The sequence below is a fragment of the Olea europaea genome, unplaced genomic scaffold (assembly GCF_002742605.1).
Source record: "Olea europaea var. sylvestris unplaced genomic scaffold, O_europaea_v1 scaffold1973, whole genome shotgun sequence".
Taxonomy (NCBI): domain Eukaryota; kingdom Viridiplantae; phylum Streptophyta; class Magnoliopsida; order Lamiales; family Oleaceae; genus Olea; species Olea europaea.
This window is the reverse complement of record NW_019237586.1, coordinates 58792-77323: the sequence shown is the minus strand read 5'-3', so window position 1 is coordinate 77323 and position 18532 is coordinate 58792. Positions and strand designations below refer to the sequence as shown.

General features: G+C 35.8%; 1 protein-coding gene across 1 annotated transcript; it reads right to left on the bottom strand.

Moving 5' to 3' along the window:
- Positions 1-3129: 3129 nt before the first annotated feature.
- On the bottom strand, positions 3130-4693 carry LOC111379343 (trigger factor-like). The gene is made up of 4 exons (XM_023002703.1): positions 4676-4693; positions 4073-4597; positions 3387-3539; positions 3130-3222 (listed from the first exon to the last, which is right to left on the bottom strand). Exons 1-4 carry the CDS (start codon positions 4691-4693, stop codon positions 3130-3132), a joined length of 789 nt encoding a protein of 262 aa, XP_022858471.1.
- Between the last annotated feature and the right edge of the window lie 13839 nt (positions 4694-18532).

Genomic DNA, 18532 nt, shown 5'->3' with positions numbered 1-18532 from the left:
GAGAATTAAAGTTTACAAATGGAGCAAAAAATGGAACGATGGGGTCCCTCGATGACCTACGATGTTACACATTGAAGTTAACAAAGTAGTAGCAATAAACTCATAGGAGAAACAAAATGAATAAAAATGACTACAGCTCCCACAAAACTATAAATGACTACATATGTAAAATTAAATTAAATTGATATAAATGCGCAAATGATGAAATGCTATTGTCCACTAATGTGGATGTACTATTTATCCAACTAAAAATGTGGTCTATGTTCACCCAAATAGGCCAAATCCTATTTTCTGCATAATGGGATTTTGAGTCTGAGGTAATTATATATCATAAAACTTGTTGAACTATTATTAATTTTTTAGTATAGAGAAGGCGAATATCAAAAGACACATTATGTTATAGATTGATACGAATAAACTCTTCCTAACCAAACAAGAAAACTTACTAAGAAGCCCTTCAAAATTGAAAAAAGCAAATATTTTCGTACACAACACCCACTAACCCAACACAGACACAGAGATAAATTTCACGTCCCATCACCATTTTTATTACCTTTTTTTCCCGATGACACATTTGCTTCAACACTAAAAGAACCCTCTCACAAAAGTGTAAAGACCAATGCAATTCCATCTTACATGTACAAAGATCTAACATTCAAGTGGTAAATGTAATTTGACAATCATAACCTCACTCCTTCTTGGGTTATATATTACTAAACAATGTTGTATTGTGCATATTCAATGCGTTCTATTGATCATCATTATACATGACTTGTGCCATATACAAAGTGTTATTACATGGCTCTACATCACCGGGGCCTTCTTGTCCACGTGGCCTACCACCGAGGCTCTTTGGTCAAGCAACTAACCTACTCAAAGTATTGAAGCCACTTCCACGAAGCTTTCCACACAAGCAACATGCCTGAGAGATTAGTCCAAGGGCCATTCGTGTCTCTTTCGCTAGAGCCGGAGTTCTGAGGCAATAAGGTTCCACAAAGTCCGAAGCTCTCTATAGCCAAGGACAACCTACATAAAGATCCTAGACCATTTCATCCCTAGGCAAATTGGTAAGTTGTGGCCGTGAACAAAACTACAAAACACACTCCGAAATGAAAGCTCAACGCTTCCAAAAGAGCATGGGTTGATGAGCTTCCGCAAGTATTAAGGGCTATCTGAATTACCATCGAAACTCCAATGAAAAAAACTCCATTTTCAATGGCGTATGGTGCTGAGGCTATGAGCCCGATAGAGGATGGTTTACCTTCTCCACTTAGATTGTACTTAGTAAAATATCAAATGATGAGCTTAGAAGATCGGAGCTATATTTTCTCGATGAAAAAAAGATAACTCCCAGTTGAAGTTGGCTGTATATCAAAGGAAAATGACCCGCTATTACAATGAAAAAGTCAAAAGAAATTTCTATCGGATAAATGATCTAGTGCTTTGGAGAGTATTTCTATCCTCCAAGGAGCCAGAAATAAACACTTCGGGTCTGAACTAAGAAGGCCCATACCGCATCAAGGAAGAGGTCCAATCTAGCATTTATTGGATTGAAGATATGGATGAAAGGTACAGCCTCATCTATGGAACATGGAACATTTGAGAACGTACAATCAATGAATGTAGCTTATGGCAGAAAGATCTTATTCAGTCCTTGTAAAACTTTTGAATGTAAATAAATAAATAAATAAATAAATGTTCTATTTAAAAGCATCTAAAAGAAGAGAGACCTATTTCGTTAAACGTGTGGACACCTCGAATGAGAGGAATAGGTCTCAAAAGGGGATCACCTCATTTGTACTCAAAGGAAAATATCACATGCCTCATCTTGACGAAGCTAAACGCTAAAGGAAAAGCCTTCATATAGATTAACCATCTACCATATAAAGAAGCTTGGGATCCTCGGAGGAGAGGATCAAATCTCAAAAGGGAGATCACATCGTTTGCTCTCCGAAGGATATATCACATGCCTGGTCTTAACGAAATTGAACGTCAAGGAAGAAACTTTTATATGGATGAGCCATCTACTATGTAAAGAAGCGTGGGCGCCTTGAAGGAGAGAATCGAATCTCAAAAGGGGATCACCCCGTTTGCACTCTGAGGCGTACATCACGTGCCTTATTTTCGCGAAGTCGAACATTAAGGAAAAGCCTTTACATGGATAAACCATTGACAATGTAAAGAAGCATGGATGCTTCGGAGGAGAAGACCAGATTTCAAAAAGGGATAACCTTCTTTGCACTTCAAAGTGTAATCACACGCCTCGTCTCGATGAAACTGAACGTTAAGCAAGAAGCCTTTACATGAATGAACCATCCGTCATGTAAGGAAGCGTGGGTACCTAGAAGGACAAGATCATATCTCTCAAATGGGGATCACCTCATGTGCACTCCAAGACGTACATTACATGCCTCGTCTTGACGAAGCTGAAAGTCAAGTGAGAAGCCTTTACATGGATTATCCATCCACCATGTAAAGGAACTATCTCATTGCGTTTTTGAGGTGTACGTTATGAGTCTTTCATTAAACCAAATTACACGTATTTTTGAAGTTAAGTTGAAATGTTTCAATAAACAGTTTGTTATTGGTTGAGTTAATCGATTGTTCAAATGAAGTCGATACAATTGAATAAAGTAATACATAACGCAAATGAAATAGTTCATTATTTAAGGTATAAAATCTTAATCTCAAAGATTGGTTAAGTTATTAAGGTTGATTAGACGTAGAGTTAAGCCTTGAAGGTAAGGGAGAAATGTGCAAGTTAAGTACTGCATTAGAAATTGCAAAAAATGGACAATGAAGTACAGTGGAATGAAGGAACAAGAACATTCATTTCATTAATGAAGCATTTATAATAGAGAGCCGAAGCCACTACAGAAGGAAAATAAAAAATTCTACACTATGCCAGAGGTGGTTGAGGCTTCAATGCCTTAGCAGGTGCTTAAGTTGAAGTTTCTTTCTCAAGATCCTTCTGGTCCACTTGTCCTTCAACTACCGCCTCAGCTGGAATTTGAGCAATTCATCCAAATATTCTACCCTTAGCTCAGCTGTGTTTAGTTCTGGAAAAAGTTCTTCCATCTGTTCCATTATTTTGGCGTAGTCAAACCTCCTCTAATATGTGGGGAAGCTTTAATACTCTTTTGTGAGGTGGAAGTTAGCGATGTAGTCCTTCACAGCCACATCAATCGCCAGTGGAGTCTCAACCTTGGCTTTCTCAGCCTCCTGTACATAGTGCTTTATTTGGTCTTCATTAGATTAATTCGAATCTTTGAGCCTAGTGAGCTCTAAGTTTGCTTTCTCCAGAGCCTCTGCAATAAGCTTCTGATGATTGTTTGAGGTCTCCACATTCTTTGTTAAGGAGGCTACCTTGCACTGAACTCGTGTACTTTCCTCTTCAGAGCTTCTATTTTGGCTAAGGCAGAATCCAATTTAGCCACATCTTCAACTTGTTGGGCCCTCATCGCTTCAGCTTTGGCTTTTATTCCTTTCAATTCATCCTTGACAATCACCAACTTGTCTACTGAAGCTTTATTCCTTATCTGAATGTCAGTTAGAGCTCCTTGAAATTCGAAGGCAGCCCAAAAATCTCATAAAACTCCTAAGGAATCTCATAAAGTCCTGCTCCATACGCAGGCCGATCTAAGGTCGTATGTGCTGCGACACTTAGTGAAAAAAATTTCTCCTAAGGAATCTTATAAAGTCTTGCCCTATACGCACGACGAGCTAAGGCCGTACGTGGTACTACACTTGGTAAAAATGTACTACACTTAGTAAAAAAATTTCAATGCATAAGCCTGGTTTGGAAAGGAATTATTGTACAACTAAGTACAATTCATTCAAGGTAATTCTACATGCTATTGTAATGCTCTTACAAATTTAGCTAAGTTTGTGAGTCATTGTCATAAAACAATTATCCATTCCAAACAAAATGTCATAAAAAAGTTAAAATAAAGTTCATTCATAAGCCAAAAACATAGTGCAAAACTAAATACCAAAAAATAATATTTTTAACCGATTAAGGGTCTTGAGGGGCTGGGGTAATATCTTCAACATCCTGAGTTGTCGATAATACCCGGACTCTAGCAAACTCAGACAACCTTCGCAGCTCTTCCTTCTGCCCCTCTAGTGCCTCATCCAGAAAGGCCACATCAATATCAGTCCTCTCATTCCTGATGTGCCCTACCAGCTCCTCCAGGGCTACAACGTAGACATCCTGGGCTACGACGTCAAACTCGGAGGACTCCTGCCAGGCCTTCACCGCTCTGTCAACCTTAGCCTCAAACTCTTCAACCCTTTTGGTGGCCTGCCTTGCCCTTTCGTTGGCCTTTTGTACCTTCTGGATGGCCTCTCTGACTTTGCCGCGCTCTTCTTCTGCTCGAGCTCTGGCCTCTTCCTCCGAGGCCCTCAATGCCTTGATCTCTCCCATCAATCTCTCCTCGACATCGTGCCTGGAGTTTAGCTCGATCCCCATCCGATTCAGCTTCTCTTCATACTCCTTCTTCCTCAGAATGAACTGGGCCTTTTCAGCCTCCATGCTGTTATAAAGATTGAAGGCCTGATCCTTTGCCTCTATGAGTTTGTCCAGCTCGAACTTCACCTATTTTTCAAAAATAAAAAATCAAGTAAGTCATTAAAATAGTTATAAAATTGATCAAAAATCAAGTAAGAAGTATACCTTATCCGTCACTGCCATCATGTATAAAACTGATCAGTGGCCATAGAGCTGAGCAGTGATCAAGGCCTCACCAATGGACATCTAATTTAGATAGCCCTGCTCTTTCTCACCCAAGCTCTGGGTAAGCAGATTGGCCGACTCCCTCAAAGGTGAAGTGAGTGCGGCAGTCATTCCCCTGGAAGGAGAAAGAACTCAGAGATAATCCAAAAATATTTCTGATCTATGTCCCACCAAACTTTCCCAGCTCGGCCTCTGTAAATCTGGGCCCCTATCCTGCAAGTTTGCAAAATTGGTCCCAAAAGTAGAAGGGGCAGCTGGAAAAGGCAAAGAAGGGCTCGATAACGGCACTACCTCAGGAATTCTCAGTGCTGCCGGGGGCGTAGGTCGGTTCCTCAATGGAACCTCCTCCTCCACTTCTTCAGAACGGCTCTCCAACCATTCTGGGACTTCTCTCTTCTTTTCTTTGGCCGCAGTTGTCACCTTTGCTGCCTTGTAGCCCTGCATCTCGTCCTGATGATCTGGGAAAATAGTGAAATGCTCAATAAACATGTATATACATAAAGAAACTACAACCGCGAATGAGGGTCAAAACAGTACCTGAACTGGATGGAGCCGAACTTGAAGCTCGTACTTGCAACAAACCGGTACGATATAAGTTCAAACCTGAGATCACAAACTTATAGGACCTTTGCTTTTTAGGTAATGATCTTATTACCTCAGCTCGCCTTTGTGTATATTTGGTTAACGTCTCCTTCTTGTAATCTGCACAAAGGAAAAATACCGAGGTCAGTACTTCGTCAACATATGCCTTACTAAAAGATTAAAGTCCAAAAAGACACTTACATAAAGAATGATAGAGCCTGGGGACCACGTCCTCCCTATTCACCCCAGCAGAATGAAACTACCACTCCCCCGATACATAGAACCACTCTTCCTTCCACTTCTTAATTGAGGAAGGGGTATCTAACACCAGAGAACCTCTCGTCATGGGCCTAACACTTGTGTACCACCAACCCGAGTTCTTCCTATCCTCCTTAAAAGTAAACAGAGAATTGAACTGCTGGACACTTAGCTCGGGATTCCCCATTTGGTTCCACAGAATAAGGGTGGCTATTAAGGTTCACCACCCGTTAGGGCATAGCTGCGTGGGAGCTATGCCCCAGGAAGAAAGGAATGTACGAATCGCCCTAGGAAAGGGAAGCCATAGGCCGGCATGAAGGATAGTTGAGTTCAGAGCAACACATCCCTCAGGAAGAGCATCAGGCCAGTCAGATGGTTCTGGTATTATCATCACTACCGAACTAGGAATGGCGTATTTAGCTCGCCAGCTGGCTAACACATCCCCTATCACAACCGACCTATAAGAATTCGCCCCCCACTCCGAACATCCTTACCGGATCTACCTGCTCCCTTGGAACCCTCACATCCTAAGTCCATGACAGGATGCCCTAAGTCGATCCTGTTAATTATGGAAATAGGAACAAGGGTAAAAACATTCCTACAACTAGAAGACGAACTCGTCGAGAAGGAAACTGACTCTTCCTGCTGGTTGCCCCAGGAATGAACTCTAGACTCGTCCGAACTCATGTATAAACTAGGAAACAAAGCATAAATTGAAAGGAAGAAGCAGATAAGAATAGAAGAATACCTGGGAAACGAACTGGGAAAACGACCTCACTCGAATACGAACTCAGGAAATTGGCCAAATATTTGAGAAAGTAAAACCAGCGAAATAGGAGGAGAAATGATTGACCAAAAAGGAATTTAAAGAAAGAGAAGCTGATAGGGTGCGATTTGAACCGTTCGTCTAGAAATTGAGGGAAAAATCAACGGCTCAAAAGCTTAAGAAACAAAACAACGTAGTTTTAGCCAAAGCTTGCTGAAGAAGCTACTTATAAATGGCGTACAGCTCATCCACCTCAAAAGATGACACTTGTCACAGCAATAAATGTACTTCTTGGAGAAAGCATCACTGAGGTCAGGCCCCCCTACGGTAGAGTTTACCTGGGGATTAACTGTTGACATCCGAACTTCGACCTAATAAAAATATTTGCTAATCCCACCTCAGTTAAATATAATTTCGGCCTATACTCCCAGGGCAGACATAGCCGCCGTTATCTCAGGAAAACATCATAATTATCCCTTATCACATCACCCTATCAATCAGATACACTTACCACAGGTGACGTCATCGTCGCCCGGAACAACCAATTCCAAGTCCTCAAACTGCAACCCCTTACAGGTCATCATTACCTGGGTAATACATTGACACATGACCACCGGCCTCATCGGCCAATCACAGGAGAATTTGGCGACCCGAGTTCCGAGCACGACACTGTTGCTGATTTGATTGATTTAATGTAATGTCGGCTGAAACTATGTATAAATAGTTGAATAAGACTCTTTAAAAAAAAGAGTGAGTTCAGATAACGACTTATGGCATAATCACACAGAAATGACATTTTTGTGGTCTTTTTCAAGCATAAATCACTTTTTTTCTTAAAGTTGGTTCAAAATTATTCTTGCTAATTTTGACGTCAACAGATGTTATAATCAAAATAAATAACTTGCTTTAGATTTGACCTCATCAATAAAAAGAATATTTGTTAAAATGTTGAAAATTGGCTTAGTAAGTAATGAAATATCAAAAAGACAGGAAATTAATATCGACAAAAGTTCAAGCTTTCCATTTGATTGATCAAGGTCCCCTTAAACCCTAGGTAAGCAATTGACATATTTGGGACATTAGGCATGAAGTGACATGATCACGATGTAATAATATATGTTTCATATAATGTTATAAATATCAAGGTGCAAATTGTTGAAATCGTTCGAAAATCGGGTATCAATCGGGTAAGTAATTAAATGAACGGTTGAAGAATTATCTCTATAAAATATTTTGGGATCTTAGGGCAAGTGAAATGGATTGTAAGAACATCAACATAAGCCAAATATACTTGATTTATACCTGTAAAGATAGATATAAAATTAGATTTATTATTATTATTATTATTATTATTATTATTATTTTTTTTTTTTTTGTTAACTAGTGATCACCTCATGCTTGAAATATTTGTCATTTTAATACCTAATTCCTTTAACCTTAAGGCATCAACCTCGTGTCCTATCCCTTAAGTACTTAATATAGGATGAACATATATCTTATAAATCATAAATAGATCCAAATATAACAGTAAGAAAGTCAAAGATTGCAGCAAAAGAGACACCTCCTACTTACCTTGTGAGGACTTGTCAATCTAACATTTAATTCCTTCGACCTTAAGGCCTCCAACACGTCTTCTAAACCATTATCACTATATATTGGATAGATATACATCTTCTAAGACACATATGACTCCATATAAGATAAGGGAAAGGTCAAAGTTGGCTGCATAAATCCATATCTTGCTTGGATAGCTTATGCTTAAGTTCACTTGTCCTTCAACCACAATTTTCTTCACCCTTAAGTATCACTCACGACCCCAATCTTCAAGATTACTTATATATCTCTTAAATAAGATATTCAACCCTCCAAATTTATCCCCAAGTGACCCTGAGAGAAAGAGAGAGCAAAGGAAGCAAAGAGAAATAGAAAAACAAGAAATTGGAATTGCAGTTTGAGCATGTTAGTTCAACTCACGGTTTTGAAATCTTTCCTTTGTTCTTTTTGGTGTTTTATAACCTATCCAAATTCTGAACTTTCTTGAAATTAGGTGGGAGGTTTTGATGATTTTATGATGGTAAAATAGGGGCAATTAATAACAAGAATTTGAAAGAAAACAACCTGGACAGAGGTAGGTTGCTGGTTTTGAATGATTTCAAACTTGATTTTAGATGATACTTAGAGTATAACTTATATATATCAATATTCATGTTTTTATATGCAACCATGAAGAATAGAAGTGATCTTTAATGGTCTAGAATTCTATTGATGGCATAATAATACAATGGGAAATCGAAAACTGTCACATGGAAAACAAAACTTCCTGATTTGATGTGGTGAAAAAGGGACGATTTTTGAGGCTAAAAAAACTTCACTTGTTACAAATATAGAGCATAATTAGCTTCACATACGTGTTGTAGAAGTGTGATAAAAATTTGGGAGTCGTATCGTATATAGATAAATGGGTGAGAAAGGATTGAAAAAATAATTGGACAGGAATGGAAATCTGAAAACAGGTTTTGTCCATTTGTGTGTTTAATGTGATTTCAACATTTACATGTCAATCAATTATCTCTTGGGCCTAGAAAATAGATTCTAAGGAGTGTTAGGTTGTTGACAACAATTGGATGACGTTGATGTTCATAATTGGACTCGAAAAATATCGTGATTTATGTGACAAGATTGTAATGCCGTTAGTAACTTGAAATGATGAATTCGTTTAAATTATTTTGATGTGAATGGATGTGTTTTGGGATTGTGTGTATTAAGACTATTAAATTGAGGACCGTCTTTATTATTAAATGGTAATACAGGAGACTTTCCAACGTTAAGTGAAAAAAAAAATGATCCAATCTCCGTAGGAGCTTGCACACACAAGGGCAAAATGTAAGTAAAATTTTAATTGCAGCTATGATACAAAAATTGAATATCTGTGACAAAGTAATGTTGGAATATTTACTAACTTTAGTAAGAGGCTCATTTATATCATATGATGGTTATGATTATTGAGTATGTAGTTGTGGAACCCATTGATACTGATTTTTATTAAGCATGCATTCATAAGCATTTTCATCTACATGCACCACATATGATCATGGTTGAAAATTCAACATGTGAAACATGGTTTCAAATTGAGTTTTCCATATAAATGTTTTATTGACCACTACTAGGGTACTGCGGCATGCTCATGTGATATATTTTGACATCGCGGGTGATACTTTTGGAGTGATTGCAAAGGTAGACAGGGGATGGGCCTTTGATAATCAATGGAGGGTAGACCACTTGATCGTGTTCGTGTGATATTATGATTATTAGCGTTGTCGAGTGGGAGACTTCTTGGGTGATCTTAGAGGCAGTTAGGGGATGGGCTCTAGTTGTCACGAGAGGATGGTCCACTCGTCGATGTCGTTATTGTCTATTTGATTATTGATATTACGTAGAATTCTATCCGCTGCATAGTAGGTGAGTCAAAGGCCCAATGAAATAAAAGATTTCAAATGAAGTTATTTTGAGCTGATTTTGATGAATACTTGAATATGATGCATCTTTAGCAAAATGTTTAAAATGAAAAACGTGCATGATTTTGCTTACTAAGCGTTAGCTTATGTAGTTCTTGCATTTTAAGTGAGCATGAAACTATATAGAGATCATGGCTAGCTATGAAGTTCTTACGGGATTTCAGAGTTCGATGTACATGGACGACGACTTGTATAGTTATTTTGTGGTCTGTTATTTTGAGCTTATAGTCTATTATTTATATTTTGGGGATACTATATTGTATAACATTTGAAATGACCTGTAAATATGTTTATAACTTTAGAACACATGCTGGATTATGGTTATATGATATTTGGTTTCGATATACCATATGATCGTCATAGGTGATTAGGAGTTAACAAATAGGGAATAATGTGATTGAACAACCTCAACCTATTGTGATCGAACAATAGCTTGCCCAGCAATTTCTTGACATGATGCGAACGTTCAACCAAGCTACTATGTCGAAGCCACCACCTCCTTGACAGCTGACATCAGTGCTTGCGTCACTACAACCTCAACCACCTCAAGAAGCTATAATAGACACTAGAACCACTATTGCAGTTTTAGAATTCAGAAGACAACATCACCCAACGTTTGATGGTAGCACATACCCTTTAGAAACAGAGGATTGACTGGTAGGTATAAAAAGGATCTTTGAACTCATTAACCGCCCAAACAAATTCTTTTGAAGAAGTACTATCCAATAAGTGTTCCAAATCGAAAGGAAGCAGAGTTTCTCACATTGATACAAAGTTCAATGTCATTAACCGAATATGAGCACAAGTTTTCATTATGTTCCTACTTTTGTGGACATATAGGAGAAGAAGGCGAGACGTTTCAAACAGTATTTAAGGGATAATTTGAGATAGGATGTGATAGTGCTTGATCTGGGAACTTACCATGAGGTTTTAGCGAAAGCACAGTTAACAGATTTCAAAGGACATGCTAATGGAGAAAATAAACAACTGTATAGGTAGTCAGAGAAATGCTAGTGGATGGATAATATGGGTAAATGAAATAAAAACTTCTCGAAGAAGGGTAAAGAAAATATGTCTCAAGATGGCATTATGGCAATAAGAGCTTTCAGCTTTGTGACAAATGCTAGAAGCACCATCTGGGAACTTTTATTCTAGGGACAAAATGTATGTTTTTGGTGGGGAAAACGAGAACACATAGCTATGTTTTACCCTAAGAACAAACAATGTGAAAACGGACAACAAAAGAATGAGAATGTCAAAAATAAATAAAAGAATACACAGTTAAAATATGGCAATACACAGGAGAGGTAGGTATATGCACCAAGGGGCTGGAAAGAATCTTTGCATTGACAAAGAAAAATGAGGATTAGAATCGAAATGTTTTGGTGGGTAACATCCTCATGTCTGGCATACTAGCTGATGTATTGATAAATTTTGACATAACTCATTCCTTTATATCCCTTAAATTCATATATAAATTGGGTGTGATGTTTGATTCTACATGTCTATTCCCTTGGGGAATATGTTGAACACAGATCGTATAGTTAAATTATTAAGGGTAGAAATTGATGGTAGATCATTGGAAATGGAGTTGTAAGTGATAGACATAAACGAACTTGATGTGATTCTTGAGATGGATTGAATATCCAAGAACCACGAGAAAACTCGTTACTTTGAGAAAGAATATGTATTCCTAAACTAGGAAAAAAGGAAATTTGATTATCTAAAACATGGAATTAACCCTTACCTCGCATCATTTATGCACTGCAAGCACTATGGATCTTACAATCAGAAGATAGTGTAGGTTTCTTAATATCAGTGATAGGAAAAGTGGAAAACAGTGAACTAACAATTAATGATGTTAGTGTAGTACGAGAATATCCATAATTTTTTCTTGAAGAATTGCTTGGAGTGCCATCAGAACGGGAGGTAGAGTTCACAATCAATCTCACTACAGGCTCTGCACCTATATCTAAGGCTCTATATAGGATGGCATTGAAAGATTTGTAGAAACTAAAGACACAAGTAGAAGAATTGGTAGAAAAAGGATCCAGTGTTTCACCATAGAAAGTGTTGGTGCAGTTTGTTAAGCAAATGATGACTCGATAAGAACATACTTTATTGTAGAGAATTGAATAAAATTACTATCAAGAATAAGTATCATCTCCCTAGGATTGAGGATTTGTTTGATCAATTTTAGGGCATAGTGGTGTTCTCCAAGATTGATCTAAAATTTGGTTACCATCAATTAAGAATCAAGGCAAGTGACATTTAAAGATAGCCTATAGAACTCGGTATTGGCCATTACGAGTTCTTAGGTATGCCATTTGGCCTAACTAATGCTCTCGAAGTCTTTATGGATTTGATGAATCGTGTCTTTCATGAGTACTTTGATTAGTTTGTTATCATGTTCATCTATAATATTCTCATCTATTCAAGACGTAACGAAGAGCATGAAGGGCACTTAAGGATACTGCTAGGAGTTCTATAGAAGGAGAAACTTTATGCTAAGTTCAAGAAATATGAGTTTTGATTAAATTGATCGTATCCGTTGGACACATTGTCAAAACCTGAGGCGTAGAGGTTAACCCAAACAAAGTAGAGACATTGTTAAATTGTTGAGGCCAACCAATGTAGGAGAAATTCAAAGCTTTTTGGACTTAGCGGGATACTATAGAAGGTTTATTGAAGGATTCTCTAAGATACCAAGACACCAACAGAATTAACACGTCAGAATACAATGTTTGATTGGACAGAGAAATTTGAGCAACGTTTTGAGGAACTGAAGCAGAAGCTAATGAGTTCTCCAATTAACTATACCTGAAAGATTAGGGGGTTTTATAATTTATAGTGATGCCTCTAAGCAGGGAATATTTTATGACTTGATGAAGCATGTAAAGTGGTCGCTTATGCATCAAGATAATTGAAGTCACATGAGCAAACTACCCCATACATAACTTAGAATTTGCTGTTATAGTCCATAAACTAAAAATTTGGAGGTACTATCTTTATGAAGATGAGTGTGACATTTATACAAATCACAAGAGTCACATGTACATCTTTACTCAAAAGGAGTTGAATATGAGACAAGGAGATGGCTTGAGTAGGTAAAATATTATGATTGCAACATTCAAATCACCCAAGGAAGGCGAATGTTGTAGCAAATACCTTGAGTCATAAAGTAACGTTTCAAGTAGCAACTTTAACCATGCAAGAGCCATTATGGAAGAAATTCGAGAGATTAAGTCTTAAAGAGGTCATAGCACCGCTAGGTGCTATTGCTCTGGTGGCACCACTTTCAATTCTACCAATGCTCCATGATAAGATTAAGGACCACAGAAAGTCGATCAGTTGTTTGAATTTATTAAGTTAGAGATTGATATATATAAGCAAAATGATTTACCATGGATAAAGGTAACACCTTATATTATCAAGACCCTTTACGTGCCAAACTTTGAGGAGTTGAAAATGGAAATACTAGAGAATGTTCACCCCACCCTTATTTAGTACATCCAGGAGATACAAAGATCACTGAGACCTTAAGGTGATACTTTGGTAAGAAGACCTGAAAAGACATATAGTTGAAATGTCAAAATGTGTTTAGTATATCAACAAGTGAAGGTTGAACACCAACGATTGTCAGGGTTGCTTGAACCATTAGAGGTTCCGAAATGAAGTGGGAACATGTAATGATGGACTTTGTGGTCAGTTTCCTAAAGTTAACAAAAGGTCATGAGACTATTTAGGCCATTGTGGATCAACTTACCAAATTTGCTCATTTTTTGCTCGTTCAAATGACATTCTCAACAGTTGTATGTGAATAAGATAGTAAGGTTATATGGTATGCTCGTTTCAATCGTATCCGATAGAGATCTAAGGTTCACATCAAAATTCAGGAAAAGCTTACATAGGGCTATGAGGACTAAGCTAAAATTAAGTACGATTTTCCACCCTTAGATAGATGGTCAGTTTAAGTAAACTATGCAAACATTTGAGGATATGCTTTAAACTTGTCCTCTTGAGTTTGGGGGCATTGGAGAAATATTTATCCTTAATCGAGTTTGCATATAACATGAGCTATCATGCCTCTATTGGAATTGCACCCTATGAAGCATTGTATAAGATGAAGTGTAGATTGTCAGTTCATTAGGATGAGGTCGATGAGCAAAAGATTTTAAGTTTAGAGACTATTGAATGGACAGTGCAAACTATGAAGAAAATTCGAGCCAATATGAAAATATTTTTCAACATAGACAGAAAAGTTATGCTGATAGTAGAAGAAAGGAATTGGGGTTTTCGATAGTGATAAGGTATTTATCAAGGTTGCGCCCAATGCTTGAAAAGTACATCCTTGATCCAAGTAATGTGGCCAACAATCAGTCCATTGAGTTAGAGAGAGGTTTGAGTTATGATGAAGTTCCAATTAGAATCATTAATAAGGAATTTCAAGAATTCAAGGATAAGGTAATCTTTTTAGTGAAGATACAATGGCTCAATCACTCAATTGAAGAAGCCAAAGAAATCTAAGATAAACTTCGAGGATGAAATTTATTGTTTAAAGGGTAGATTGTAATGCCGGTACCCATAGGCCTAATTTTATTAGTTTCTTCGGCACATTATAAAAATAGTCAGGGTTAATATTTTAGCCTGATTAATTACATGAAAGTCCATCGAGTAAAATGATACCCCACACCTTTTGTTTACTTTTCCTTTGGGCTTAAGCCTTAGTTATCAAAATCTTATTTAATTTTAAAGATAAATTAGATAATGTTTTAATTTTATTTCTTTTAATTAAACTGAAATTTTAAATGGTTGAGATAATATTTTGATTTTATCTCTATCTTATTTAAATTTAAAGGTAAATGAGATTATATTTTAATTTTATCTCTTTTAATTAAATCAAAATTTTAAACAGTTGAAATAATCAATGTTACGAGATTTGGACTGGAGTATAGTAGCACTACACATGAAAATTTTATACCGCCTATGTTGAGTATAGATTTTCGTGTCTCCCTATGTATGTATATATGTAAGAAGTTTCTTAAATTCTTTACAAATATTAATCCACATAATTATATGCTTCTCATGATTTTATCTCACTCCCTTTTTATACCACTTCCAGGAAATTAAGGTTCATGACAATCAAAACATGAGAGGGCTGGCAAAGTGACAAGTGAAAGAGACCCACCATGCTCATGTTTATTTATTTAAGAACTTGTTACTTTTATTTATATCTCTAGAAGATTTTTATTTGATGTCGAATTTTGATAGTATTTAATTAAGTTGTAGAAAGCATTTTTTTTTATGTTCAAGAAAAAAATTCAGTGGCACTCAAACTTTAGAACTTGGGTCATTACATCTTCTCTTTGTTGGGATCGTAATTTTAGTGTAATTATATGATCATTCCTTTCTTAGAACCTTTTAATTTTACCATTAGATTTTCAACATTTAGAACTTTCTTATGGCCAGTTTTAAGTTCTATTCTATGTTCTTTGAGAGGTAAGAATAATTCAATAGTGAACTCATCCCTTCCATATTTAGAGCATTTTTAATATCTTACTTTTTACCTGGTGCATTCAACAATCCTACTACTTATAGATCATTAGATATGTTTTCACCACAATTTATAAGATCTTGAGTTATTCTGTTTAGTCCATCAATTTTATCTTCTAAGTGAGCACTAGGATCAAACTTAAAAATAAAAGTTGTATCCAAAGAAAACACTTATTGGATAAAGTTTTAGCGAGATATAATTTTTTAATAGTTGTCCACAAAACAGAAGCCTTATGAGTTTCTCCTACTGTATTTGATGACTACATCAGAAACATGAAGAAACAAAGAATGCCAGGACATTTTATCATGTTCATTTCGTTTGGAGGGAGCTAAATCTGCAGATCAAGATTCATCAATGGCTTTAGCTCATTTTTGTTGAAGCATAAGAGCTCTTATTTTCTGTCACCAAAGACTAAAGTCACATTTGATATCCCAAATCTCTATATCGATTTTAGTAGTCATTTTAGTTTTGAAGACACTAAGAGTGTTTCCTTTTTATTTCTGTGTGTATTCAGATGTCGTTAAGATCACTAAATGTGAACAAATCACAAAAATATGTCAAACATAACACAACAAAACAATTCTTTATAGTTAAGGCAATTATTTTCAAGAAATTTCGTTTACACTCAGTAAATTAACACAGCAATCACGTAAGTACAGATTTAAAAACCTTTACGTGTAATTCTTGAAAATCTTTAAAATAACACTCCAAATAATTTTCTAATATACAGTTTTAATTTAAGGTAATTTTCAAATAAAACATGCTCGGAAAAGATTTCAAGAATTTCACAGTTCACAGAATCAACAGTCAGACAAACTCCTTATACAAAATACTCATTAGTATTTTCAGTATGCAAAAGAAGAATCAATTTCAATTTACTCTTCTTTTTGAATAAACATTTATTCCCTCATATTCTTGAGGAATCATAGAAAAAGATAAATATAGGGTTTTTGGAGCGTTTTCTGGTATTGACATTTTAATATTGAATATTTAGCAAAGAAGGATAAGAATAGTTACCGGATAAAGAGTTTGTAAAAAATAAAAAAATAATAAAAAATAAAAAATTTCAACAATACCAAAGGTTGCTTAGAGAATTCCAAATCGAGCAAGTTTCCTAAAGAATATCAATATATCATTGCAGATCTAGGGTTCATGAGGAACTGGATCATTACAGATGAAATAATATGTCCAGTTTTGGTCTTCGACAGTAATGGTCAACCATCATCAACAACAACACCAAAATAACTCAAAATTAAAGAACACGAGGATTTTTTGGTCGAAGTCCCAAAGGTTCAGTGACACCAAAAACTGGCTTCAATACCAGTACCAAAAATTCCCTAAAATAGGGAACACCCTACTGAAATTTTGGTTGAAAACTCTACCTACCACTTCAGAAATACCATCTATTTTTTGAAGGACAAGAAGGCTGTCATTGGATGCTAAGAAGTGAATAATTAGATGATATTGCTCGTTGAAAAGTCCCCTCATTAATTTTCATTCACACGTTTTTGAATTTGAAGTAGAAGAATCATCATAAGATAAAATCGACTGATATGAACAATTATCTACTTTCAAACAACAAGTAATCCATTTATGTAGGAGTTGAGATATATTATCGCTTATTTGTTTGTCTCCTTGGTTGTTCCCTCAACACATATTTTACACTTCGGCACATCATTTTTCTTAGCAAAAGAGAAGACGCCTACACATGTTTTTGACGCAATAGCACATTATAGCTTGATATCTTCTCATTTGCTTTGAAGAATGGATATACAAAGTCTAAAAAATTGTTGAAGGGACAGTGAAATCAAAATAATAAATCTGAACTTTATCGGGAAAAAAGTAACATTGAAGATTGAAAAGAGTTTCATCGCTTTGTTTGATATTGTTATAGTTAAATACATGAAAACGACCTATTCGCACTCTATACAGCTATTTAAAACAACCTAGATGCTTTCTTGACTAGCTTTTAAGTGTTTATAACAATTCTCAAAGCATCAAACCAAATATATCTAAGGCATGGCTTCAATAATTGTTATTGTCGGACATTACTACAATATCTAGAATAGCGTCAGAAGTCATCCTTGAAGATTAGATGTGTTGTGTATGTGGCTCATATAGAGTGAAATACATATTTATTGGATCAAATAAGCTGATACCAGAGTGGAGTGGAGTGAGGAGAGCGTAGCGCACTGAATGGAACAGTTTTCCCCATGGTACGATACATGGGTATTTTCTTGTACAGGCCTTAAAGTCTTATATGTACTTGGGTTAGGGTTAGTATAAATAATAATATTGTAACCCAATTTTCATACTGAATAAAAATTATTTCCGATTCACTTTCGTAGACGTAGGCACATCGTCGCACCACATAAATATTTGTGTTGATTTATCTCTTTCATCTCTTTATTATTGTGTATAAAATCCAACAACAAGATGAATATGAATAATTATATCATTGATTTTATTTATTTTTTCTCCCTGAAGATAGACATATGGCCTATTATCTTCATTGTGACTATTCATGATAACTCGAGTGTGACCATAGGAGAATTTGTTCAAAATAGTTATGATGAGTTAGAAAGTTGGAATGGGATTGGAATAATTTAGATACTGAAGAATAATGTCCACATAATGAGCTATGATTATGGATTAGTTAGAAAAGGTAAATTTGACTAGGCCAATGTTTGGTGTAGTTAAAAAGAATTTTAGTAAATTTTAATAAAGGTTAACGAAATATAAGATTAAAAGTTATAAGTTCCATTATATATGTAATTAAAATTAGTTGTTAACTTTAACTTAAATTTTTATTAATTTTCAAATTACACCGAAAGGGACTAAATAGTTTAATTGAGGTATCAACAGAGTTCGTTCCCCCTGGTACGTTTTAGGAGATCACGGAATTGAAGAGCGATGTGACCTTTCATTATTAACTTTAGTAAATATAATTAATGATGCAGTGAAAAATCACGAACACATTTAAAAATACTCGTGACAATTATGTGAATTCTTGTGACAATGATCTGAATTTAAAAAATAAAAAAATTATTAATTTGTGAAGAATATAAAATTATTAATGAAAAATTAAGATTAAACTTGAAATTTTTTTATTTAAAAATTAA